This window comes from Leucoraja erinacea, chromosome 5, assembly GCF_028641065.1.
Source record: "Leucoraja erinacea ecotype New England chromosome 5, Leri_hhj_1, whole genome shotgun sequence".
NCBI lineage: Eukaryota > Metazoa > Chordata > Chondrichthyes > Rajiformes > Rajidae > Leucoraja > Leucoraja erinaceus.
The window spans coordinates 69,612,977-69,640,181 of record NC_073381.1 but is presented as its reverse complement, the minus strand read 5'-3'; the positions used below and the strand labels follow the sequence as shown (position 1 = coordinate 69,640,181).

At 42.2% G+C, this 27,205-nt stretch overlaps 1 protein-coding gene across 1 annotated transcript in view; it reads right to left on the bottom strand.

Moving 5' to 3' along the window:
- The window catches only part of LOC129697375 (PC3-like endoprotease variant B), a 1,319,937-nt gene that overhangs the window by 572,869 nt on the left and 719,863 nt on the right, over positions 1-27,205 (bottom strand). Inside the window, exon 11 of the mRNA XM_055635860.1 lies at positions 338-420. Coding sequence (XP_055491835.1) covers positions 338-420 — 83 coding nt within the window. The remainder of the gene's footprint in view (positions 1-337; positions 421-27,205) is intronic.

Below are 27,205 nucleotides of genomic sequence, written 5' to 3'. Positions count from 1 at the left end.
TATTCTAATGAGCGAAGCACATGTAGGTGGTGTGTTGCCTGCATTTCAATCAGTGGATGCTGGTTATGCATCCATCGGGATCCTGAAATCATTTATGGAGCTTTCCAATTTAACTTTCCTTGTTTCATACAAGGCATTGTTCAGTGAAATTTCGGCCAGGTAATTAGGAAGGCTGATAATTCAGGTAGAGTTAATGGTAGTTTTGTTTTTAGTAAAATAAAACTTACAATAAGTTGCTCTTTCTTCCGGCTTCAAATAGAATACTTTAATGTCATGTCAAAACTGTACTGGCTTTCATTTCACTATTCAAGTAACAGATAGCAAAAGGGAAACATACCAATACTGCTCATCTCTCTTGAAAATAGTGCTTTTCTGGAATATTCTATGAGCTCTTAGGAGATCAAAACTGGCACGTGGATCCTGAAAACAAAAATGAACTTTTTTTAATATGTGTATTATGATACAAATATAATATTTCAGAAATGATCAATAACACAAATAAAATTATTAATTCACAGAGGCACCTTTGGTCTTCCACAGACTTGAGCCCATTACTGCAAAGTTCGGGTGTTAGAGGTTGTGGGGAAAAGGCAGGAGAATGGGGTTAGGTGAGCTAGATCAGCCATGATTGAATGGTGGGTGGACTTGATGGGCCAAATGGCCTAATTCTACTCCTATCACATGATCTTATCATTGTTCTATGTTGTCTTTTTATTCCTCCTGGTTCCTTCTTCCATTTTTTTCTCATCTTCCTGTGATTCAGTCATAGAAAACATAGAAAAACATAGAAAATAGATGCAGGTTTAAGTCATTCGTCCCTTCGAGCCAGCCACCACCATTCAATATGATCATGGCTGGTCATCCAAAATCAATACCTCGTTCCTGCTTCATCCCCATATCCCTTGAATCCGTTGGCCCTAAGAGCTAAAACTTATGGGCCTGTCCCACTTAGGTGATTTTTTAGGCAACTACAGGCAAATACAGGTCACCACATGTTCGCCGGTGGTCGCCGGAGGTAGTCAGTTGTGCAAAAATGTTGTAGCGTCTTTCTGGTCACCGCTAAATTTTCAACATGTTGAAACATTTTTGGCGACAGTGGGTTTGACACCAATGAGCGTAGCTTGACTTCTCCTGACGTAGGTGCTGTCGTAGGTTGTCGCCAGGATGACGTGGGTTGTCACCGTTTTTTTGGCGACCTGCTACGACTATGACAGTCACTGGCAGTTGTCTATAAAATCGCCAATTGGGACAGGCCCTTGAAAACATCCAGTGAATTGTCCTCCACCTGCCTTCTGTGGCAGAGAATTCCACAGACTCATTACTGTCTAGTGAAAAGGTTTTTCCTCATCTCAGTCCTAAATGGCCTACCTCTTATTTTTAAACTGTGAGCCCTGGTTCTGGACTCTGCCAACATACGGAACATTTTTCCTGTATCTGGCCTGTCCGATCACTTAAGAATTTCATATGTTTGTACAAGATCCCTTCTCGTCCATTAAATTCCAGTGAATACAAGTCCAGTCGACCCATTCTTTCATCAATCACCCCTCTTTTTATGGTTCTTCTCTTCACCACATTATTCTCCACCATTCCCACCCATACTTTTGTTCGTACGCATTCACCCCACTCATGTTTAAAAATTACAGATACTAAAACCATTGTTTTCAGCACTTAACTAAAATCTTCCCATATCCACAGTTGCCAACACTAAGACAGTAATATCCAGTTGTTTGTAAAACCTCAAACAGAATAATCTGTCGGTGCAAGATCTGTTCATCAGAGATTTGTTATTATTTGTTTCCATTGAAAAATTTCTATAAACTTTACTTTGCTGTTATATGTTAATTATCAGATAATCAACAATACAATATCACCATTATAGAAACACAGAAACATAGAAACATAGAAAATAGGTGCAGGAGTAGGCCATTCGGCTCTTCGAGCCTGCACCGCCATTCAATATGATCATGGCTGATCATCCAACTCAGTAACCTGTACCAGCCTTCTCTCCATACCCCCTGATCCCTTTAGCCACAAGGGCCACATCTAACTCCCTCTTAAATATAGCCAATGAACTGGCCTCAACTACCTTCTGTGGCAGAGAATTCCACAGATCCACCACTCTCTGGGTGAAAAATGTTTCCCTCATCTCGGTACTAAAAGATTTCCCCCTTATGCTTAAACTGTGACTCCTTGTTCTGGACTTCCCCAACATCGGGAACAATCTTCCTACATCTAGCCTGTCCAACCCCTTAAAAATTTTGTAAGTTTCTATAAGATCCCCCCTCGATCTTCTAAATTCTAGCGAGTACAAGCCGAGTCTATCCAGTCTTTCTTCATATGAAAGTCCTGACATCGCAGGAATCAGTCTGGTGAACCTTCCCTGTACTCCCTCTATGGCAAGGATGTCTTTCCTCAGATTAGGAGACCAAAACTGTATGCAATACTCCAGGTGTGGTCTCACCAAGCCCATGTACAACTGCAGTAGAACCTCCCTGCTCCTATACTCAAATCCTTTTGCTATGAATGCTAACATACCATTCGCTTTCTTCACTGCCTGCTGCACCTGCATGCCTACTTTCAATTGCTGGTGTACCATCACACCCAGGTCTTGTGGCATCTCCCCTTTTCCTAATCGGCCACCAGTCAGATAATAGTCTACTTTCCTGTTTTTGCCACCAAAGTGGATAACCTCACATTTATCCACATTATACTGCATCTGCCATGCATTTGCCCACTCACCCAGCCTATCCAAGTCCTTGCAGCCTCCTAGCATCCTCCTCACAGCTAACACTGCCCCCCAGCTTAGTGTCATCCGCAAACTTGGAGATGTTGAATTCAATTCCCTCATCCAAATCATTAATATATATTGTAAATAGCTGGGGTCCCAGCACTGAGCTTTGCGGTACCCCACTAGTCACTGCCTGCCATTGTGAAAAGGACACGTTTACTCCTACTCTTTGCTTCCTGTCTGCCAGCCAGTTCTCTATCCACATCAATACTGAACCCCCAATACCGTGTGCTTTAAGTTTGTATACTAATCTCTTATGTGGGACCTTGTCAAAAGCCTTCTGAAGGTCCAGATATAACACATCCACTGGTTCTCCCTTATCCACTCTACTAGTTACATCCTCGAAAAATTCTATAAGATTCGTCAGACATGATTTACCTTTCATAAATCCATGCTGACTTTGTCCAATGATTTCACCACTTTCCAAATGTGCTGCTATCCCATCTTTAATAACTGATTCTAGCAGTTTCCCCACTACCGACGTTAGACTAACTGGTCTGTAATTCCCCGTTTTCTCTCTCCCTCCCTTTTTAAAAAGTGGGGTTACATTAGCTACCCTCCAATCCTCAGGAACTACTCCAGAATCTAAAGAGTTTTGAAAAATGATCACTAATGCATCCACTATTTCTGGGGCTACTTCCTTAAGTACTCTGGGATGCAGCCTACCTGGCCCTGGGGATTTATCGGCCTTTACCCATTCAATTTACCCAACACCACTTCCCGGCTAACCTGGATTTCACTCAGTTCCTCCATCTCATTTGACCCACGGTCCCCTGCTATTTCCGGCAGATTATTTATGTCTTACTTAGTGAAGACAGAACCAAATTAGTTATTCAATTGGTCTGCCATGTCCTTGTTCCCCATGATCAATTCACCTGTTTCTGACTGCAAGGGACCTACATTTGTTTTAACTTTTTCTCTTCACATATCTATAAAAACATTTGCAGTCAGTTTTAATGTTCCCTGCCAGTTTTCTTTCATAATCTATTTTCCTTTTCCTAATCAAGCCCTTTGTCCTCCTCTGCTGGACTCTGAATTTCTCCCAGTCCTCTGGTTGGCTGCTTTTTCTGGCTAATTTGTATGCTTCACCTTTTGTTTGGATACTATCCCTGATTTCTCTTGTTATCCACGGATGCACTACCTTCCCTGATTTATTCTTTTGCCAAACTGGGATGAACAATTGTTGTAGCTCATCCATGCAGTCTTTAAATGCCTTCCATTGCATATCCACTGTCAACCCGTTAAGAATCAATTGCCAGTCTATCTAGTCCTCAACAATACGATATCACCATTATTCCTCAACAATACAATATCAAAATTATTCCTCAACAATACAATATCATATCAACATTATTCCTCAACAATACAATATCAACATTATTCCTCAACAATACAATATCAACATTATTCCTCAACAATACAATATCAACATTATTCCTCAACAATACAATATCAACATTATTCCTCAACAATACAATATCAACATTATTCCTCAACAATACAATATCAATATCACAATAGCACTGTCATTGTCTGATAAACACTTAAATTCGAAACATAATTATATTCAGTCAAATAAACATTTTCCCAATGCTATAAGAAAAGAAAAACATCAAAACAAAAAAGAATGCTAGAAATTGCCACCAGGTCAATTAGTTCAGAGAGTAGTTTAAGGTTATTCTAATGGTGGGTTAATAGAGATATTCAGAACAAGAAGTAAAACTCTCTCTTCAGATTGGAGTAAACAGAGACAGGGAATAAGCAAAATCATTGACAATGATCCAGTCAATATTGGGATTTAAAGCTCTCACAAGCTCTTAGTGAGCAGCATATGGGATTGTAAAGCCATTTCAGCATAGTGTTGAAATGGCTTTACAAAAAAGGAAATGGGAGCCTGGATGTACACAATTAACAGCAGCAAGTATCTTCAGCAATAGGACAAAAGAATCCTTTCTGATCGTTGGTAGGATTTGTTTCCTTGGTTGTTCATGCCTAACTGCCATATCAGAGCAGCAGTCCATTTACCTCACTTCGAAAATTCAGTTCCAATGATGTGGATGCTGAAGGAAGTGTATTTGTACGTTCTACTTGTGACGTTACTGGAACTTACATTTACCAACTATAATGTTGATGAGCACCGGAGGCAAATGTTGTGAACTGCAACTAAATAGTGGCACAGTTGTTAGTGCTGCAGACCTGGGATCAATACTGACCTTGGATGCTGACTGTATAGAGTTTGCACGTTCTCCTTGTGACCGTGTGGGTTTCCTCTGGATGCTCCAGTTTCCTCCCACATGCAAAAGACATGGGTTTTGTAGGTTAATTGGCCTCTGAAAATTGCCCCCAGTGTGTAGTTGATGAGAAAATGTGGTAAATTATAACAGAGAACTAGTGTGAATAGGTGAATGGTCGGCGTGGACTCAGTGGATGGAAGGGCCTGTTTATATACTGTATTTCTATACTAAACTAAACACATAGGTCTGTTTCATTCTCATTAGAAATGACAGGCTGTCTGTAAATACTGCGTTGTAATTTGCATTCTATCCAGCAATAGATTTAGTTAAGAAGAGGTGAGACAAGTAGATGGCCTGGGAATTGGGTCCACTTGCTCCTGTTCTTCGAACCATTGGCTCAGGATTTGTAGTCAGCGTTGATCCACCTGCAATCACTGTAGAATTCAAAGTAATTTCCCAAGTGGCTTCCTCAACTGAAACCTATTGAGAGGAGGCGGTTCCACCTGCCATGGCGAGACCCTGAGCCCTCAGTCACATAGGGTGGGGTGAAAATGGGGAGAGAACAGGCCACACATATTGAATAGCTAAAATAATCCGTCACTGTTACTTAGCCACACCCTCTGAGGTGGTTGCCTGTCAGAGCCAGATGCTGAGAGGATGATTTGACTTTGGAGGCAATCTACACGAAGGGCCACGGATTCAGAATAAGGAGCAGCCCGTTTCAACAAAGATGAGAAGGAATTTCTTCTCTTAGATGTTGATAATTCTTTGGAATTCTGTCCCAGAGAACGGTGGAGGTTGAATCATTAAGTATATTCAAGGCCAAGATAGTCTGATTGTTGAGGTCAAGGACTATGGGAAACAGACAGAATGGAGATGAAATCCAAAGTGGATCAGCCAAGATTGTATTGAAAGGCACAGTGAGCTTGAGCAATTGCGTGCTTAGCTCTGCTCTTATCTCTTGTTTTTGTACATTTCCAGCATTCAGGAATATTCAATTTATTTTTAAAAATCCATTCAAACCATAAGAGTTAAAGAAATAAAATGCTTAAAGACATAAAAAAAATTCAAAAAATTAAAATTGAGATAGACACAAATTGCTGGAGTAATTCAACAGGCAGCATCTCTGGAGAAAAGTAATAGATGATGTCTTGGGTCAAAACTTACTTATTCCTTTTCTCCAGAGATGTTGTTTGACCCACTGAGTTACTCCAGCGTTTTGTGTCTATCTTAGGTGTAAACCAGCATCTGCCATTCCTTGCTACATAATTCAAAGTAAGTGCTGATATTTGCCTTGGTCCTTCATTAATAGAGAAGTATCATACTCCTTCATCAGATATTAATGTGGAATCCTAAGGTATTGCAAACAACTGCTTTCAATTTTGGAACTTTTAAGACCACTCAAAAATGTTAAAGGTGCAGACAGTTGTGGAAACTGTCAGCAGATGTGTAGATAGTTGCAATTTTTCTCAGGCAATTGAATTTGATATTCTTATAAAAGGATATTAATGGAAGCTGCCTTTTGTATTGTTAAAATGTTTAAAATGTTTAAAAAATACAACAGGCAAACAACTAATAAGCAGCAAAGCATTCCAGCAAACTAACTGCTCTCTGCTCAAGCGACATAGAGCGATACAGTGTGGAAACAGGCCCTTCAGCCCAACTTGCCCACACCGGCAAACATGGCTCAGCTATACTAGTCCCAATTGCCTGCCCTGGTCCATATCCCTCCAAGCCTGTCCTATCCATGTACCTGTCTAACTGTTTCTTAAACGTTGGGATAGTCCCAGCCCCAACTACATCCTCTGGCAGCTTGTTCCATACACCCACCACCCATTTGTGTGAAAAATTTACCCCTCAGATTCTTTTCTGCTTCACCTAAATCCTCTGTCCTCTGCCTCTACTCTGGGCAAGAGATTTGGTGCATCTATGATGACTCTGTGACATCTTACACTCTCTTGTACTCATTGGGAACTTTTGCCTCCTCATACTTTGGGTTAGTTTGTGAGACAATTTACATTATTTGGTTGTAGCACGCAATGCAGTGTAGCAAATTTCTAACAAAGTTATATTAAAAGTACTAAAACCAATCTTGAACATGCAACATATTTCATATATGGGTGTTTCCGTAAATACAGATATTTTCCTGTTTTATACGTAATATTCCCATTGTTTCATGTCCTGTATTTTAAGTAGTATAGATCATGGTGTGTAGCCAAAATAATGGGATGAAGCAAAAATAAATCTGTTTTTTACAAAGAAAAATATCAGATACATCCCTGTGTTTTCTTGCCTTTTTTTGCGACATGTTTCAAGCAGGATTTCATCAAATCCTTAGGCTAATTTATACCAGAAAGATTACATTAATTTTGCAATTAAATAACTCTATATAAGCCAAATTCAGATTATGCTTTTTATCATTTATCACCCGATTAGATGGTTTTCTGATGCCCCAAGTTTTTGCAGCAGAACGTGAGTAGCTGTGCCTCTTTGGTCACGTGTGAAATGTCTCACGTGTGAACCATTTTCATATTTATCGTTTCTTTTTTTATTGTTTATATTTAGTGTTTCAGCTTTCCATTGAAATACTTAATAATGAATGGAACTTAAAATTATGAAATAAAAATCTAGTTTGCTCACCTATTTTAGCGATACCTCATTCTGTAGTCTATGCTATTTATAGCGCGATAACAGTTTTATTTTGCACTCATCGCCATTAAAAAAATATTCAAACGCTATTATAATGATCCTGGCATGAACTACAGGCCTCGTGGTGGGTTAGGTGCCGACATTTTGTAAGGGAGCTTCGAAATCAGTAAGTGTCCCATATGTCTCATATGTTTTATAATTTGTTTTCCTCTTTTGTTTTTCAAATTTTGTAAGTATTACATTTTGGTCAAATTTTGGTAAATTTTGATCACAAATTAGGTCAAAAGGATCATAGGTGGGTCCATTTTTAATTCTGTGGTATTTCATTATGATTTAATAACTTTCAAATTAGGCCTCCATATCACAGGTTGGTACCCTTATTTATGGAAACACCCATATAGGTAAAACAACACTATGTGTAGGAAGAAACTGCAGATGTTATTCTAAGCTGAAGATAGACCCAAATCTCTGGAGAAAAAGAATAGGTGACTTTTCAGGCTGAGACCCTTCATCAAAGAATTCTTCAGACTGAAGAAGGGTCTTGACCCAAAACAGTACCTATTCCTTTACTCCAGAGATGCTGTCTGACCTGCTGAGTTACTCCAGCTTTTTCGTCTGAAGAAGGGTCTCGACCCGAAATGTGTCTGAAGAAGGGTCTCGACCCGAAACGTCACACATTCCTTCTCTCCAGAGATGCTGCCTGGCCCGCTGAATTACTCCAGGATGTTGTGTCTATCTTCAAGAAAATACTCCATTTGGTAATCTCAGTCAATCTTCAGTTGAATAAGCCAGATGGGTGGTTTCATTTGTCCCACCCTTGGTTCCTATGACTTGCAAACATCTCAGTGCCAACTCCTATACATGTGCAGTTCAATCCCACCTGCCATCGAGTACCCCGCATTTGTCAAAGTGCTATGTCATAAGATCATAAGATCATAAGTGATAGGAGCAGAATTATGCCATTCGGCTCATCAAGTCTACTCCAACATTCAATCATGGCTGATCTATCTTTCCCTCCTAACCCCATTCCCGTGCCTTCTCCCCATAACCTCTGACACCCGTATGTACGACATGAATGGGGTGAGCTGTGAGCCCACAGAAGCAGATGAACACATCCATTTATGATGAGGGAGCTACGGATCTCTGGAACATGTACCTCACTAGCACACTGAGCCTTTACCAGTTACATATTGCATCGTACATCATCTCCTGACTGTGCTTACACTGAAAATTCACAGCAAGGTTTCTGTCTTTGCTGCTGTTTGTTCAGCCATAGTCTGTGAAATGATCCCCTAGAGCCCGAAATGATCACAAATTCATCTTGCAATATTGATCTCAAAAATACATTCACGATGACCTGGAACCATGGCAGTATGATGATGACACATGCTGATGCTAAGGCGCTTCACACTATAAGTTGCAGGATAGGAATACAAGTCCATGGTTCCCCACACAGCTGGATGTAAATCTCATAAGGCAGAGAGAGCGAAAGAGAATAAGAGGGAGGAGTTGACAGAGACAGCCCCACAAAGCGAGCAGGGTAAAATGGATTGCGTGATATAGATGCAAGGCCAAACAGGATTGTTTATATTTTGTCAGGGAAACATAGAAAAAAGATACGATCCAACAGAGTGAGAGGGGAATTCAGTGGATGAGAAGCCCTGACAGCTTCATGCTCCGCATCAATCTCAGCAACAGCACAAGCTGAGATCGCAGAATAAATTAACTGCCTTGACTCGTTCACTTATGAGCAGGATGGTGTAAGTGTGTAGGGATCGCTGGCCGGAGTGGACGCTGTGGGCCAAAGGGCCTGTTTTCGGGCTGTATCTCTAAACTGAACTAAACTAATATAGCGCAGAAATGGTAAGGCCAGTCAGAGTTAAGATGTGGATGGCTCATAATACAATTGAATGGAGGAGCTGGCCTGGGGGACTGAGGCCAAATCCTGCAATTATGTTATATTAGGGGACAAAGGCAACTTTTGACATGAATTGTGTGAAGCTCAATTCAGAATGGAATAAGCCATCAACGTTACAAGGACCCCAGTTCTGTTTGGGACAGTGGTCATATAGGAATACATGGCATGATCATGAAACATAGTCATAGAGTGAAATAGTGTGGAAACAGGCCCTTCAGCCCCTTGCCCACACCGGTCAACATGTCCCAGCTACACTAATCTCACCTGCCTGTGCTTGGTCCATATCCCTCCAAACCTGTCCTATCCATGTACCTGTCTAGCTGTTTCTTAAATGTTGGGATAGTCCCTGTCTCAAATACCTCATCTGGCAGCTTGTTCCATACACCCACCATCCTTTGTGTGAAAAAGTTACACCTCAGATTTCTATTATTCTATTCTATCCAACATTCTATTAAATCTTTTTCCCTTCACCTTGAATCTATATTTCGTTGTCTTAATGCATTTCGTTGTCTAATGCATTTCGTTGTCTCTGTACTGTACACTGACAATGACAATTAAAATTGAATCTGAATCTATGGTCCTCGATTCCCCTACTCTGGGCAAGAGACTCTGTGCATCTACCCGATCTATTCCTCCCATGATTTTATACACCGCTATAAGATTACCCCTCATCCTCTTGTGCTCCAAGGAGTAGATGCCCAGCCTACTTAACCTGTACCGAAAAGCTCACACCCTCTAGTCCTGGAAACATTCTCGTAAATCTTCTCTGAACCCTTTCAAGCTTGACAATATCTTTCCTATAACATCATGCCCAGTACTGAACACAATATTCTAAATGTGGTCTCACCAACTGAGCATGACCTGCCAATCTCTATAATCTATACTGTGACTGATGAAGGCTTGGAGCAAATTTAATTGCAAGACCTCGCACAGGTCCAGGTCTATTCCATCGGTGGATTGGTCCAATGAGGAAAGTCCAAATAAAAATGTAAAAATCTATAATTTGTGTGATTATATATATGACTAAACATCTGTATTTGATTGTGAAAGGTTAAAATAAAACATTTCACCAAAGCGGCCTCCAACAACAATACTGTGCACTGCTGCCTTACTCTCGCAGCACTTCTTACAAGTCAAGACATTGAGAAGATATTTTTAGATGGATTATCACTGTGAGCTTACTGATTAACTATCATGTGTCTGATTTATGGGCTGTTCCCAACATGGAGAAGGACATCGTGTGCTGCTGGAAGACCATCAATTTGGTGAAAGACGCTGTTTGATCTGCCAGAAACCTTTCCATCTCCCAGCGTAGTGGGAAGGGAATGTTACTGACTGGCTCATGCCATACTGCAGGAGAACGTGCTGAAGGACATTTTGAAGCTGGGTTCAGTATGGTGTGCAGGAGGACCACTGTCTAAGGTCCTTTGCTGCTGGGTATTGAAGGGCTGAGTCCGGACACCCCTCAAACAAGGGAAGGGATAACGGCCCAGGGGACCAAATGAGTGGCAAGGGAGTTTTGTGTAAAGCCAAGTATTACAATAACTGAGCATTATATTATTAAATGGATAGACACAAAGAATGTACGAGGAGGTTTTGCAGGGTTTTGAATATATTTAAAAATTAGGAATAAAGTTACATTTTGAAATTTAAAAAATCTAGTCTGAATAATTATGAGGAAAGGAAGAAGCAGAATTAAGATATGATGACAATGAAACAAATGAAAAGCTAGAAGACGGGTCAAGGTTCCTCATTCCGTGCTATCATGCGATATTTTTGCCCACATTAAGTGGAAAATATCAGGCTGGAAAGTGTGGAGGTAGAAATCCACAAACACCAATCTTGAATCAACCATGTTCTGACCTCAAGAATAGTTGTAGTGTGTGTGATATCAGCTGTGAACAGTGATAGCAACTTTAAGGCTGTTGCCCCTTTACAAGGAGTATCACGTGACTAAATACTCTCTCAGGGTTGCATCCATGCTTTGCAAAATTCTCCAGGGAGAAAGTTTGTGAAGAGATCCAGAAATAAACCACCCACACTTTGTTTGAACTCTTCATGTCTCATGCTGATGTAGTGGACTGTACATTTTGCAATGGACTAATGGAGGTTAAGAATCCATTGTGCAAACATATTCTGCAGTGTAGCAAGATTCTAAGCCAACGTGGATACAGTTCCTGATGAAGCTTTGGAGAATCTGTTGAAGATAATGAAATGAGCTTTGCTTTCTTACTATCTATCATCAGTAATTCATTTTGCAACTAAAGACTAGGAAAAGGTGTTGATTGCAAGAATCTACTGATAAAATGAAGAGAAATATGTTGCACAAACCATTGCTCAGCTGCTCAGCCAATTTTGACAAAACATTTCAAATGTAAACTTTGATTCATCAATTCCCTATTTATCTAGTTCTTCTCCATCAGAAATCTTATCTGTCTCTCACCTAAAGCCAGAACAAAATAATTTCCATTCCTTCCGACTCAATACATATTTCCCTGCCATTTATTTCACATCTTGTTGTTACCTTTACCAATCTCTTCACTTTGAGACTTTTCAGGCAGTACAATCTCAGCAATAATTATTATTGCCACACGTCACCTCCACACTACATACCAGATCGCTCCTTGGCTCCTTTCTCTTTCTTGTTACAATATTGCCTGGAGGTGACAGAATTTGTGCCGTAGTTTATGAATGTACATTAATGGCCCATCATTCTATCTCTATCCATCCTCTCTCCACTCTGACCTAGTGCTCCATCTGTCCAATACCAAACCAAAACTTCCCCCCACTGAACACTAGGATGATGATTCTCGATGCCTTCTGCCAGTGGCGGACTGGGTCTAAAAATATTGGTTGCCAGGAGACAAAGGGGGCCCACTTCATCATGGGCCCACTTGATATAGGGAGCCCACTTCATCAGGCAAGCTGACACCCTGGCCAGTCCGCCACTGCCTTCTGCCATAAATTCTGCTCCCTAGCTATTGACTCCACCCTACGTCCCACGAATTTGCTCTGATGGAAGTACTTTATATTGCCACAAAACCAAGCTTTTTTTTCTATTCACAACTATCAATCTATACATCACATCAGTCACAAATACTGTTTAGATCCACTTTCTAAGCACTTCTGTAATTCAATTTTCAGAAGAACTGGCCAGGATTTCTCATTTTCCGCTATAGCTGCCTTGGCAGGCTTCCATGTGTTGTTGTCCAGCAGTTCCACTCTGTCCAGACATTCAGTTCTGTACCTTGCCTAGCACTGCCTCACTCAGCCATCTGTTTGATTCTACTCAAGCAATCTTAACTCCTCAGTCTCATTCTTAAATCTTATCCTCTATCTTACCACCTGATGACACTGTGGTGGTGGGCCTGATCTCAGACAATGATGAGAAGGCCTACCGGGAGGAGGTGGCTGGTCTAGCACTCTGGTGCCAGGATAACAGCCTTCTCTTGAACATCAAAAAAACGAAGGAGCTGATCATGGACTTTAGGAGGGCACATCATCCGAGGACGTACACTCCATTGAGGATAAATGGGGATCCTGTGGATAGGGTGAACTGTTTTAAATATCTGGGAGTCCACATCTCCGAGGATATGACATGGGCATCACACGCCTCAGCACTCGTGAGTAAGGCAAGGCAGCGCCTTTACCACCTCAGGCAATTGAGGAAATTCAGAGTGTCTCCGAGGATCCTCCAGTGCTTCTACGCAGCGGCGGTGGAAAGCATCTTGTCCGGGAACATTACCATCTGGTTTGGGAATTGCTCTGCCAAGGACAAGAAGGCTCTGCAGAGAGTAGTGCGTTTGGCCTAACGCACTATGGGAACTTCACTTGCCCCCCTGCAGGAACTATACATCAGGAGGTGCAACTCCAGAGCCAACAATATCATGAGAGACCCCTTCCACCCATGCAACGGACTGTTCCAGCTGCTACGGTCAGGCAAACGTCTCCGTTGCCATACAGTGAGAACGGAGAGGTTGAGAAGGAGTTTCTTCCCAGAGGCAATTCGGACTGTAAACGCCTATCTCACCAGGGATTAACTCTACTGAAAGTTTTTCCTTCCATTATTTATTATGTAAAAGAATATGTGTGTTATGATTGTGTTTATAGTTTGGTTGTTTGGTTGTTTGTCTTTTGCACAAAAGTCCGCGAGCATTGCCACTTTCATTTCACTGCACATCTCGTATGTGTATGTGACAAATAAACTTGACTTGATTTGACCTGTGCAACTTCAGCCACCAGCCCTCCACACATCCCCAATACACACAGACACACTCATTCAGTCGCTCACTCCCACAAAATCCTCTGAAGAAGGGTCCCAACTCAAAATGTTGGCTGTCTATTTCCTACACATACATTGTCTGACCCATTGAGTTGCTCCAGCACATTGCCATTTGCACAAATCCTCTACTTCAGTTGTGTTCTTAAAGAGGCATGTTCTAAGCATTCAAATTACTCTTTGCCAAATCACTACGTCTGACTGGAACTCTCTCTCCAAAACAATAGAGAACAATAGAGAAGTTTACAAATAGGTTGACAATGTTTAAGAAACATTTAGACAGGTACATGGATAGGACAGGTTTTGAGGGATATGGGTCAAATGCAGGATGGTGGTGTAAATTCCCCCCAGTCTAGTTTCAGTCAAAAACCACTGAATCAAGGACTTGATCAACTAATCTTTATTTTAACAAAACACAATTACAGTTCCCACCACTGTACCTAATCACCGCGGTTTGATCCTCATATCTGCCTATTCAAGCCCTCTAGGCCTACCTCAAACAGAGACACTCCAGAACGTCATGCAGTCCTAAGCGCTCACCCAGAAGATCGACGAGGGACCTCGTGGCAGCGGACTTTTATAACTCCCCGGGACGTCAAAGGGCTGAAGGGGGGTTGCAATCAAATTACAGAAGATTAACCCCATACATAACAGACATATAGAATTCTTCGAGGATAACTATAGATTGATAGGGGAGAACCAGGTTTTGTGGGGTATCTGGACTTCCAGAAGGCTTTCGACAAGGTCCCACATAAGAGATTAATATACAAACTTAAAGCACAAGGCATTGGGGGTTCAGTATTGATGTGGATAGGGAACTGGCTGGCAAACAGGAAGCAAAGAGTAGGAGTAAACGGGTCCTTTTCACAATGGCAGGCAGTGACTAGTGGGGTACCGCAAGGCTCAGTACTGGGATCCCCAGCTATTTACAATATATATTGATTGGATGAGGGAATTGAAGGCAATATCTCCAAGTTTGCGGATGACACTAAGCTGGGGGGCAGTGTTAGCTGTGAGGAGGATGCTAGGAGACTGCAAGGTGACTTGGAATAGGCTGGGTGAGTGGGCAAATGTTTGGCAGATGCAGTATAATGTGGATAAATGGAGGTTTGATCCAAAAAACAGGAAAGCAGGGACTATGGCTGGGGTGAGTTGGCAATGTTTGGCAGATGCAGTCTGGTTATCCATTTTGGTGGCAAAAAACAGGAAAGCAGACTATTATCTAAATGGTGGCCGATTGGGAAAGGGGAAGATGCAGCGAGGCCTGGGTGTCATGGTACACCAGTCATTGAAGGTAGGCATGCAGGTGCAGCAGGCAGTAAAGAAAGCGAATGGTATGTTAGCTTTCATTGCAAAAGGATTTGAGTATAGGAGCAGAGAGGTTCTACTGCAGTTGTACAGGGTCTTGGTGAGACCACACCTGGTGTATTGCGTACAGTTTTGGTCTCCAAATCTGAGGAAGGACATTATTGCCATAGAGGGAGTGCAGAGACGGTTTCACCAGACTGATTCCTGGGATGTCAGGACTGTCTTATGAAAAAGACTGGATAGACTTGGTTTATACTCTCTAGAATTTAGAAGATTGAGAGGGGATCTTATAGAAACTTACAAAATTCTTAAGGGGTTGGACAGGCTAGATGCAGGAAGATTGTTCCCGATGTTAGGGAAGTCCAGGACAAGGGGTCACAGCTTAAGGATAAAGGGAAATCCTTTAAAACCGAGGTGAGGAGAACTTTTTTCACACAGAGAGCGGTGAATCCCTGGAACTCTCTGCCACAGAGGGTTGTTGAGGCCAGTTCATTAGCTATATTTAAGAGGGAGTTAGATGTGGCCCTTGTGGCTAAAGGGATCAGGGGGTATGGAGAGAAGGCAGGTACGGGATACTGAGTTGGATGATCAGCCATGATCATATTGAATGGCGGTGCAGGCTCGAAGGGCCGAATGGCCTACTCCTGCACCTAATTTCTATGTTTCTATGTTTCTATTTCCCTAACCCAACAATACAGCATCTAATACATTGTATAAAAAAGAAAGCTCTAGAAGGAAGCAAACAAGAACAAACATTGAAACATGTGCCCTGTAAATCACACAATTTCTCCAAGGCTCAACAGTTCGACCAACCAGCAATTAACAGGATGACCTGTTCTTGCAACATTATTTATACTATTTACAACACTTTATAGAAATAATGCATTTAAGGTAAGTTTGCAAAACTGCTATACGTGGTATTAATTTAAGAGAAACGGAGAACACCTGGACCCCTCACCATCCTGCATATCAGTCTGAGCCTAGACTGGCTGGCGCCAATCAAAGCCTGTAAAGTTCAGCTCACAAGGGTTAAGCAATTCTGACAAGTGCAGGGATCCTCCATTTTATGGTGTCTTTAATTTAGCCAATATTAACATTGGGACTAGTGTAGATGGGACATGTTGGCCAGTGTGGGCAAGTTGCGCTGTAGGGCCTTTTTCCACGCTGTAAAACTATGACTAATATATAATTGAACTACATTAATCATAATACCATTCATGTATTAAAGTAAGGAATTACAAATTCACCATGAACTTGTCCACAACTTGGCCCTAAACCATTATAGGTATTTGCAGCAAATGTTTTTGGTCAGATTTAGGGCTGTTCATAAACCAAGACTATGTTTTTCATTTGTGGGATATAATAATTCCAAGCTGTTTTTATATGAAGAGCAAATAAATATCTTCCTTTGCACTGACCAATACTCTTGGCATCCTAAGCTCCATCAAAACATTGTTAGGTGCAAGTCATCTAAAAGTGCTGCCTGCAAACATTGCTTGTTGTCAACTGACTGCATTTGTCCATCAGTGACTGTACTTTAAAAGTAATTCAGTTCTACACAGAGCTGTGGGACAAATCCAAGAATGCCATGGGATTTCTATAACTCCATTTTTTTCTCTTTTTCCTTATTGAATATGCAAATTCTGAATCCAGGGTATGAAGAGTTTAATTGTAATTAGTAGTTAATTCAAAATTAATTACATTCAAGAAATAATTAATAAGTTTCATTAAAACTGAAAAACACCTTGGTTGATTAATGTGAAAACCTCAGGAGTAATTTCATAAAATGTTCTTCCCAGTGGGTAAGAGCATGGTTTTTGTAAAACCACCCCACTCGTGTTATCTACCAAGCCATTCATATCACTCTGAGATTTCAGCTACATAGCACATGTCTTCATTATGTTATTAGCATCAGGCTCATCTTGCAACTATATATGTTCTGGATCAAGTTCTAATTTATTAACTTTTTAAGTTAGAAACATAGAAACATAGAAATTAGGTGCAGGAGTAGGCCATTCGGCCCTTCGAGCCTGCACCGCCATTCAATATGATCATGGTGATCATCCAACTCAGTATCCCGTACCTGCCTTCTCTCCATACCCCCTGATCCCCTTAGCCACAAGGGCCACATCTAACTCCCTCTTAAATATAGCCAATGAACTGGCCTCAACTACCCTCTGTGGCAGAGAATTCCAGAGATTCACCACTCTCTGTGTGAAAAAAAGTTCCTTCATGCCTATCGAAAATGGCTGTTAATATACACAAAATATATGTTTAATCTGACATCACAAGTTGATAGGATGATCAAAGAGACATTTGGCACATTGGCCCTCATCAGAGTATTGAGTATAGAAGTTGGGAGGTCATATTACAGTTATATAAGACGCTCGTGAGGCTGCATTTAGAGTATTGTGTTCAGTTCTGGGCATCGTGTTACAGGAAAGATGTTGTCAACTTGGAAAGGGTACAGAGAAGATTTATGAGAATGTTGCCAGGGCTCGAGGGTCTGAGCTATAGCGAGAGGTTGAGCAGACTGGGACGCTGTTCCTTGGAGCGCAGGAGGATGAGTGGTGATCTTATAGAGGTGTACAAAATCATGAGAGGAATAGATCAGGTAGATGCAGAGTCTCTTGCTCAGAGTAGGTGAATCGAGAACCAGAGGACATAGGTTTAAGGTGAAGGGGGAAAGATCCAATAGGAATCTGAGCAGTAATTTTTTCACACAAAGGGTGATGGGTGTTTGAAACGAGCTGCCAAAGGAAGTAGTTGAGGCAGGTCTCCTGCCAACATGTCTCCTGCTGCACCAGAGGACCAAACACCCTCGACCACTGCTACACCACCATCAAGAATGCCTATTGCTCCATTCCTCGCCCTCACTTCAGTAAATCCGACCATACCGCGGTGCTGCTTCTTCCTGCCTAAAGGCAGCAATTAAGCGCACCCCCAGAGGTGAGGACTGTACAGAGCTGGTCGGGGGGCAGAGGAACAACTCCAGGACTGTTTGGAGTCTGTAGACTGGGCAATGTTCAGGGACTCGACAATGGACTTGAACAAATACGCCACAGTCATTACAGACTTCATAAAGAAATGTGTGGAGGACTGCATCCCAATAAAAACCTTCCGAGTGTTTCCCAATCAGAAGCCTTGGATGAACTTTGAGATCCGCACTCTCCTGAAGACCAGACACGGGGCATTCATGTCTGATGATACAGTGGTCTAAAAGAAGTCCAGATACGACTTTGGTAAGGCCATCAAAAACGCCAAAAGGGACTTCTGCTCCAAGCTGGAGGATGAGACAGATGTTCGGCAGCTGTGGTGGGGCCTGAATGCAATCACCTCCTACAAGGCAAAATCAGGAGGTAGCTCGTATGTCAGCGTAGCATCACTCCCTGACGAGCTCAATGCGTTTTACGCACGCTTTGATAAGGAGAATACTGATGTGCCTTCTCGAGCCCCCATTTGCTGTGATGGCATTTCAGTCACGGTCACAGAGGCCGACGTCAGGAAATCCTTGAGAGGGGTGAACCCCCGAAAAGCACCTGGACCTGATGGTATAACTGGTCGTGTTCTAAAAACCTGTGCGGATCAACTGGCTGGAGTTTTTACGGACATTTTCAACCTCTCACTTCTGAGGTCTGAGGTCCCCACCGGCTTTAAAAGGGCATCAATTATACCGGTGCCCAAGAAGATTAAGGTGACGTGCCTCAATGACTATCGACCAGTGGCACTAACGCCTGTGGTGATGAAGTGCTTTGAGAGGTTGATCATGGAGCAAATCAACCCCTACCTCGACAAAAACCTGAACCCACTGCAGTTCGCTTACTGCCACAACAGATCAACGGTGGATGCGATCTCGCTGGCTCTCCACTCCACTCTGGACCACTTGGACAACAAAAACTCATATGTCAGGCTGTTATTCATTGATTACAGCTCAGCATTTAATACAATCATCCCCTCCAAGCTGGTTACCAAACTCGCAGAACCGGGTCTCTGCGCATCTCTCTGCAATTGGATCCTCGACTTCCTCATTCACAGACCAGACTGTTCGAATTGGTGGAAAGGTGTCAGCCTCAATAACAATCAGCACGGGAGCACCCCAAGGTTGCGTGCTCAGCCCCCTGTTGTACTCACTCTATACTCATGACTGCGTAGCTGGTCAAAGTGCGAACTCCATCATCAATTTCGCTGATGATACCACTGTTGTGGGGCGTATCACTGATGGGGACGAGTCAGAGTATAGAAGAGAGATCGACCGACTGACCAAATGGTGCCAGCGCAATAACCTGGCCCTCAACACCAGCAAAACCAAGGAGCTGATTGTGGACTTTGGAAGATGTAGGATGGGGACCCACAGCCCCATTTATATCAATGGGTCGATGGTGGAAAAGGTCAAGAACTTCAAATTCCTGGGCGTGCACATCTCTGAAGATCTCTCCTGGTCTGAGAACACTGATGCAATTATCAAGAAAGCACATCAGCTTCTCTACTTCCTGAGAAGATTACGGAGAGTTGGTTTGTCAAGGAGGACTCTCTCTAACTTCTACAGGTGCACAGTAGAGAGCACGCTGACCGGTTGCATCGTGGCTTGGTTCGGCAACCTGAGCGCCCAGGAGCGGAAAAGACTGCAAAAAGTAGTAAACACTGCCCAGTCCATCATCGGCTCTGACCTCCCTACCATCGAGGGGATTTATCGCAATCGCTGCCTCAAAAAGGCTGGTAGCATCATCAAGGACCCACACAATCCTGGCCACACACTCATCTCCCCGCTACCTTCAGGTAGAAGGTACAGGAGCTTGAAGACTGCAACGTCCAGGTTCAGAAACAGCTTCTTCCCCACAGTCATCAGGCTATTGAACTCAATTCAAACAAAACTCTGAACATTAATAACCCATTATCTGTTTATTTGCACTTTATCTGTTTTACTTATTCATGTGTGTATATATTTATACAATGGTATATGGACACACTGATCTGTTCCGTATTCATGCCTTCTATAATTCTGTTGTGTTGAAGCAAAGCAAGAATTTCATTGTCCTATCTGGGACACATGACAATAAACTCTCTTGAATCTCTTGAATCTTGCAACATTGAAGAAACAATTAGACAGGTACATAGATAGGATTAGAGGGATATGGGCCAAACAGGCAGGTGGGACAAGTGTAGTTGGGACATGTTTGTCGGTGTGAGCAAGTTGGGTCGAAGGGCCTGTTTCCATGCTGTATGGCCCTCTAATTAATTCCTCACAAAGGAGTTGACGTAATTTTTATAAACATATTTTCTTCTGAACCTTGGATTCAGAACAAGAAATGTTCCATTGTGTCAGCATCCACTGGTCCTGGCACAAGGTCAGATGGAAGGGAAAACTCAGTTGTATGAAGCTGCAATTCCCACATAGTCGGAAACATTGGATCATGATTTCCGATGAGAGCGTCTGTAGTGCTTTTGGTACTATTGCTTGCAGAGGCAACTAATAGTAATTATACAATCAACTAGTCATTTACAGAGATTGACGTACAAATATGTCAGTGTGTTGATTAAATTATTGGACTCACAAATAGGATTCGAAACCACCGATCCATGGCCTGGAGTTCAAATCCCACCTTGGTGGGTGAATGTTAATTCGAGTAATTAAATAAATCTGGAATTAAAGCAATTCTCAACAATATGAAATTATGCAACTAATTGTTCTCAAGAGGCGGGCATACTGGTGTTGTAGTATAGTATACTAGATTGCTGCAAACACTCAATGGGTGCACTGATGTCATTAGGGAGGGAAATGTGTTATCGTCATCCAATCTGGTCAACATGTAATCTCAGGCCCAACAATTTAGTTATCCCTGAATGGTTTCCTCAATCCAGGGGAATTTGGAATGAACAATAAATTTCCAGCGAATAAGTAAAAATCCAACCAAACAAATATATTCAAGGATATGGAAGGAATTTCTGCCTGGAGTATGGGATTATAGGTGAGTACTTTGCATCTGTTTTCACTAAGAAGGACATAGAGCACTGTGAGATCAGTGGAGACTACTAATATGTGTGGGCAGTTAAGGAGGAGGAGTTGTTGGCTAAGGTGAATAAATCCCCAGGATCTGTAGGGATCTATCCCAGGTTATTGAGTGAGGTAAGAGAGGAGATTGCATGCACCTTGACAAGGTTCTTTCAGGCTTCATGCAAGGTCCCAGGGGATTAGAGAGTAGCTAATGTTGTTCCTTTATTTAAGAAGGGAAGTAGAAATAATCCAGGGAATTGTAGGCTACTGAGCTTGTTAAAGATGTGCTAACTTTATATATTTTCTTTATACAATGCTAAACTACAAATACATTGAATTGCATGTTTTCCAGACATCAATTGTTCGCATTAAACGTAACACAAGCTATTAGCAATTATCACCTATGACAGTAGCAACAATTCTACATTGTATTTAGTACATGAGTATCTACCATGAGCCCAATTACAACATGCAGGTACAGCAGGCAGTGAAGAAAGCGAATGGTATGTTGGCCTTTATAACAAGAGGAGTCGAGTATAGGAGCAAAGAGCTCCTTCTGCAGTTGTATATGGCCCTAGTGAGACCACACCTGGAGTATTGTGAGCAGTTTTGGTCCCCTAATTTGAGGAAGGACATTCTTGCTATTGAGGGAGTGCAGCGTAGGTTAACAAGGTTAATTCCCAGGATGGCGGGATTGTCATATGCTGAGAGAATGGAGCAGCTGGGCACGTACACTCGAGTTTAGAAGGATGAGAGAGGATCTTATTGAAACATATAAGATTGTTAAGGGTTTGGACACGCCAGAGGCAGAAAACATGTTCCCGATGTTGGGGGAGTCCAGAACCAGGGCGCTGGAGGCAGGTTCTCTGGATACTTTCAAGAGAGAGATAGATAGGGTTCTTAAAGATAGCGGAGTCAGGGGATATGGAGAGAAGGCAGGAACGGGGTACTGATTGGGGATGATCAGCCATGATCACATTGAATGGTGGTGCTGGCTCGAAGGGCCGAATGGCCTACTCCTGCACCCATTGTCTATTGTCTATTATCTTCTAATATTTGATTGTTCCATCATGTTTTCCATCTTCGTGCATCACCCTAGATCCGAATTGTACCCCAACTGCCTATAAACTCTTGACTTTTCCAGTTGTCTGAAGTCCCTTTAGAATTAAAAAGTGATCTCCTCTGACATGCCCTCTCTGGATTGTCTCCAACATTATTAATCTACCAAGACTCTTCTCAGAATGACTCGTGATCTTTTGGCTACAATATATCTCAATAAGACTGTGCCAAATCCGATTTATCTCCTTGAATCTTGAGAACTTGTTTCAATGTTGCAAAATAGTTCTCCCTTAATTCATACTGTATAGTTCAATCTATGCTTCAGTAACTTTGTAAACAACAAAAAGTGTTATGGCCACTGAGTTCTTAGCCAATACTCACAAAGCCTCATCAGCATTGCCAGATATAATTGACTTGCTTGCTAAAGCATTCCGTGCCAAAATTCCTCCTTTCCACCGCCTGCTCTGGATTCTTGCACTCATGGCTGCCATTAGCAAACCAGCTCTCTGAGACTAACTCAAGAGATAAAAGACTGTCTCCAAATTACATGTTATCAAAGTTTGTAAATATTCCCATTCTTTGATAAATTCCAAGTCAGGTCTTTAGACTTTATAGATTGATACAGCACAAAACAGGCCCTTGGCCCACCGAGTCCGCCTCGACCAGCAATCACCCCCACACACAAGCACAATCCTACACACTAGGGCCAATTTACAATATACAGAAGCCAATTAACTTACAAACCTGTAGATCTTTGAAGTGTGGGAGGAAACCGGAGCTCACGGAGAAAATGGTACCAAATGCTGCAATTGGGTCGAGACCCTTCACAGACATCATTGACCCAAAACAACACCTATTCCTTTTCTCCAATGAGGTTGCCTGAACTGCTGAGTTACACTAGCATTTTGCGTCTATCTTCGGTGTAAACCAGTATCTGCAGTTCCTTCCTTCACATTAGACAACCTATTTCTAATAGACTGGATTCCACTCACCATGCATGGTCTACGTTCCAGCCTTTCATTGCAGACTTATTCTGCAACCTTTTTATAATTTCCACATGTGCTTCATTATTGACCACATGCTGTCCTTGTATATCATTCCTGTTGCAGTGATAGATTTGTTTTTATTTCTGGTGCCCAAATTGAAAGAGACGGTGTATTTCTTGCTGGTGGACACAAATAATTATCACTATAAAACTCTGGTTTCTGAATAATGTTTTTAATATGCACTTTATACAACATAAGGTGTCTCCTTTTTTTGATATTGCCAACTTCAATTATCAACCCACTTCTGGGATCTCACACTGGCATTCTGTAGTGCACAGTTTTACAATGTCCCTCTGCTCAAATTTGCTGAATTTGATTTCAATTTCCTTGGCGTGCAATCTTTGCAGACATGAACTGCTTTCTGGTTTCCCTCCTCTCTGCAATATATTGTGTTTTGCTTCTTTGTTCAGTCCAAGAAACACTGTCCATGCTGACTATCAACCACCTGTTTACACTAGTGCCACGTTATCCCACTTTCACATCCATTCTACACACACACAAAAGGAGCAATTTACTGAGGCCAATTAACCGACAAACCCATCATGGCTGATCATCTAAAATCAGTACCCCGTTCCTGCTTTTTCCCCATATCCCTTGATTGCTTTAGCCCTAAGAGCTAAATTTAACTCTCTTGAAAACATCCAGTGACTTGGCCTCCACTGCCTTCTGTGGCAGAGATTTCCACCGATTCACAACTCGCTGGGTGGAAAAGTTTTTTACTAATCTCATTCCTAAAACCCCTGTCCCACTTAGGCAATTTTGTTCGGCGATTACAGGCGGCTAGGCTGTCACCACATGGTCGCAGGGTGACGCCTGTATGGTCATGAGTTGTCTCCTCAAGTCGCCTAAAGAGTCGTAAAATGTTTCTGGTCACCGCTGGATTTTGAAATGTTCAAAACTTTTCAGCGACTGTGGGCTTGTAGCTTGTCTTCCCCTCTCGTAGGTGCTGTTGTAGGTTATCGCCAGGGTGACGCAGTTTGTTGCCAGGTAACGTTGGTTGTCGCTGGATGCTGACTTCTGTGAATTCCATTTGTGACTACCCACGTCAACCTACGTCAACCAGCGACAGGTACCGGCAACTGCATTGTCTTCAGTTGTCTTCAGTTGTCGCCGACAGGGTTATTGCTTGTCATAGCTTGTCGCTGGTGGACGTAGGTTGACTTCAGTTGTCGCCTGTGTGGTTGTAAGTTGTCGTGGGTGTGGTCGTAGGTGGACATCCTAATGGGTCGCCGGTTGTCGGTAGCTTGACGTCGATTGGGTGGTAGGTTGTCGTAGCTTGTCGTAGACCTTTTCGTGGGGGAGGTCCAGTCGCCGCTTTTTCGGTGATCTGCTACGACTGTGACAGTTGCCGACAGTCACCAAACTTACACTCCCACGTGTGAAATTTAAGGGGAGTTGCTAAGCTAATTGGCCTCTGTAAATTGCCCCTTGTGTGATGAGAAAGTTTGAACAGGTCAGTATAGACTCATAGTCATTGAGTGAAACAGTGTGGAAACAGGCGCTTTGGCCCAACTCTGCCCACACGTCCCAGCTACACTAGTCCCACCAGTGTGCTCTTGGTCCATATCCCTCCAAACCTGTCCTATCCATGTAGGGTGGGCTGAAGTGCCTGTATCCATGCTGTATCTGTAAACATTAGACAATAGACAATAGGTGCAGGGGTAGGCCATTCGACCCTTCGAGCCAGCACTGCCATTCAATATGATTATGGCTGATCATCCCCAATCAGTACCCCGTTCCTGCCTTCTCTCCATATCCCCTGACTCCAGTATCTTTAAGACCCCTATCTAGGTCTCTCTTGAAAGTATCCAGAGAACCGGCCTCCACCGCCCTCTGAGCTAAATAAACTAAATTAAAGTAATACTTGGAAGATGTTCTCCTGCTTTATTGCCTCAACTAAGCATTTGAAAAGGTTGACAACATTACATGCTACTGTAAAGATTTTCATTAACATCACTTCAGAGCTGAAACTGCATGTCAAATAGATTTTAGCTTTGCTGTTGCAGGTCTACATATACAGGGATTAAAGCCAAACTGACAGCAGCATATTTCACTTGTAATCATTAATTGGCTTCAATAGAAGTTCACTTGCATCTATTGCTCTTGGGATCAAGTGCCTTGACCTCAGACCCCCAGAAATTAGAGGTAGTGACTCAGCAACTTGTCCTTCAAACAGAATCAATGAAGTTAAAAACAATCAGCCAGAGAAGCCACGAAGTGTTTGTACAAGTGGATTGAAGAGGTTTTTTTTTTTGATATCACTTGTGGCTTCTGCCTTTGTGTGTAGGGTGGAGTTGGTTGTTCGAGAGAAGGCTATTGGGAAAGTGTCAATTTGATGTTCTGTCAAAACTTCAGAAATGATCAAAAAGAAACCATGTATTCCATAACAGCCCCGGGCAATCTTATGTTGGCAAAAAAACAACAAAACCTGAAAGACATATTAAATGTTGGATAAATAATTCACTAACTTTCCAAAATAAACAAAATACTTGCCAGTCACTATTTATTTTAACACGGGTAGCAAGAGTACAAAATGTAAGGAGCAACAAGGGATGGTGAGCTTTGGGAACTAACCTCAGAGCTCGAAGGGACCACTGGATCACAATCTGTAATCTATATCTCAACAAACAAACAGAGCTTAACAAAAGTACACATACCTCCAATACACTGGCTGGATTATTTAGTGACTGTAGGGCGGGGCAGGGGGAGAGGAGGGGAGTGGGGGGTAGGGGAGTGAGTGGGGGGGGGGGGATGGGTGGAGGGGAGTGGGGGGGGGGGGGGGGCTAGGGAGTGGGGGAGGGGAGAGAGGAGGAGGGGGGGGTTGGGAGGATGGGGGGGAGAAGGAGAGCTGGTGTAAGGATGGGAAGTGCATGAGATTCTGCTTGAATGTTCTTGAAAACATGGTGCAAAACTATCTTAACAGATTTATTTTCTTAAAATAAAAATCAACCAAAACTGATTTATTTCTCACCGATCCAGAATATTAAACTTCTTCAGAGTTACAGGGATTACTAATATTACCAAAGCCAAGCCCCCAACTGGTGCGATGAACAAGGTTCACTATACAGCAACGTCAATCTTGCATGAAATATCAAATTACCTGAGTCCTCTTGTTCAACACTCTTCCAATCATCTCACTATTGTTGCTACCAATGTCCTGCATCAGATATTTCCCTCTCAAAAAACCTATCTCAAACGATATTCCCACTATCTTCACATCATTTTAAACCTTGTTTTGTAATCTTCACCGACCATTTTGGCCCTGCGTCCATTTTTATCTAAATGCACCAAAGTTTCTGGGAAAAAATATGTTATTTAATTCCAAAGAAGGTATTTTAATACTTTATTTATCTCTAAGTTTTTAATTTGTGGCTGAAAGGTACAAGAGATAATTAGAGTCTTCAAAGACGGATCAGAACTCAGCTGATCCCAACTCATCCAAATCCTACACTGACCCACTCTCCTATCTTTTCACTTCATACTAGCACTATTGCCCTTCCCCTTCTTCAATTCACTTTGGTACTTCTCTCCCTCTGGGCAACTTAGGTTGATACCTTTACACTCATCGATTCTACCTCATGTTTCTTTTCTTTCACTCACATTCCATGCTGCCACTCATCAACTTCTCAGCATTAATCCTTCGCCAAATTAGCACTTTTACCTCAACTCAGATAATGTAATCACCATCCTTCTTCCACCACCTCAAAGCTAAGATTCCAGCTTCTTTCCTCTCCCATCAAAGCACTTCCTTTAGCTACTTCCCACTCATTTTATTTTGTCTTCTTCATTTGCCTTTTGATTACCATCTTTTCCCAACTGATCCATAATCCATAAGTGTGGTGAATCTGTGGAATTCTTTGCCACAGAAGGCTGCAGAGGTGATGCCAGTGGATATTTTTAAGGCAAAGATAGATTGATTCTTGATTAGTACG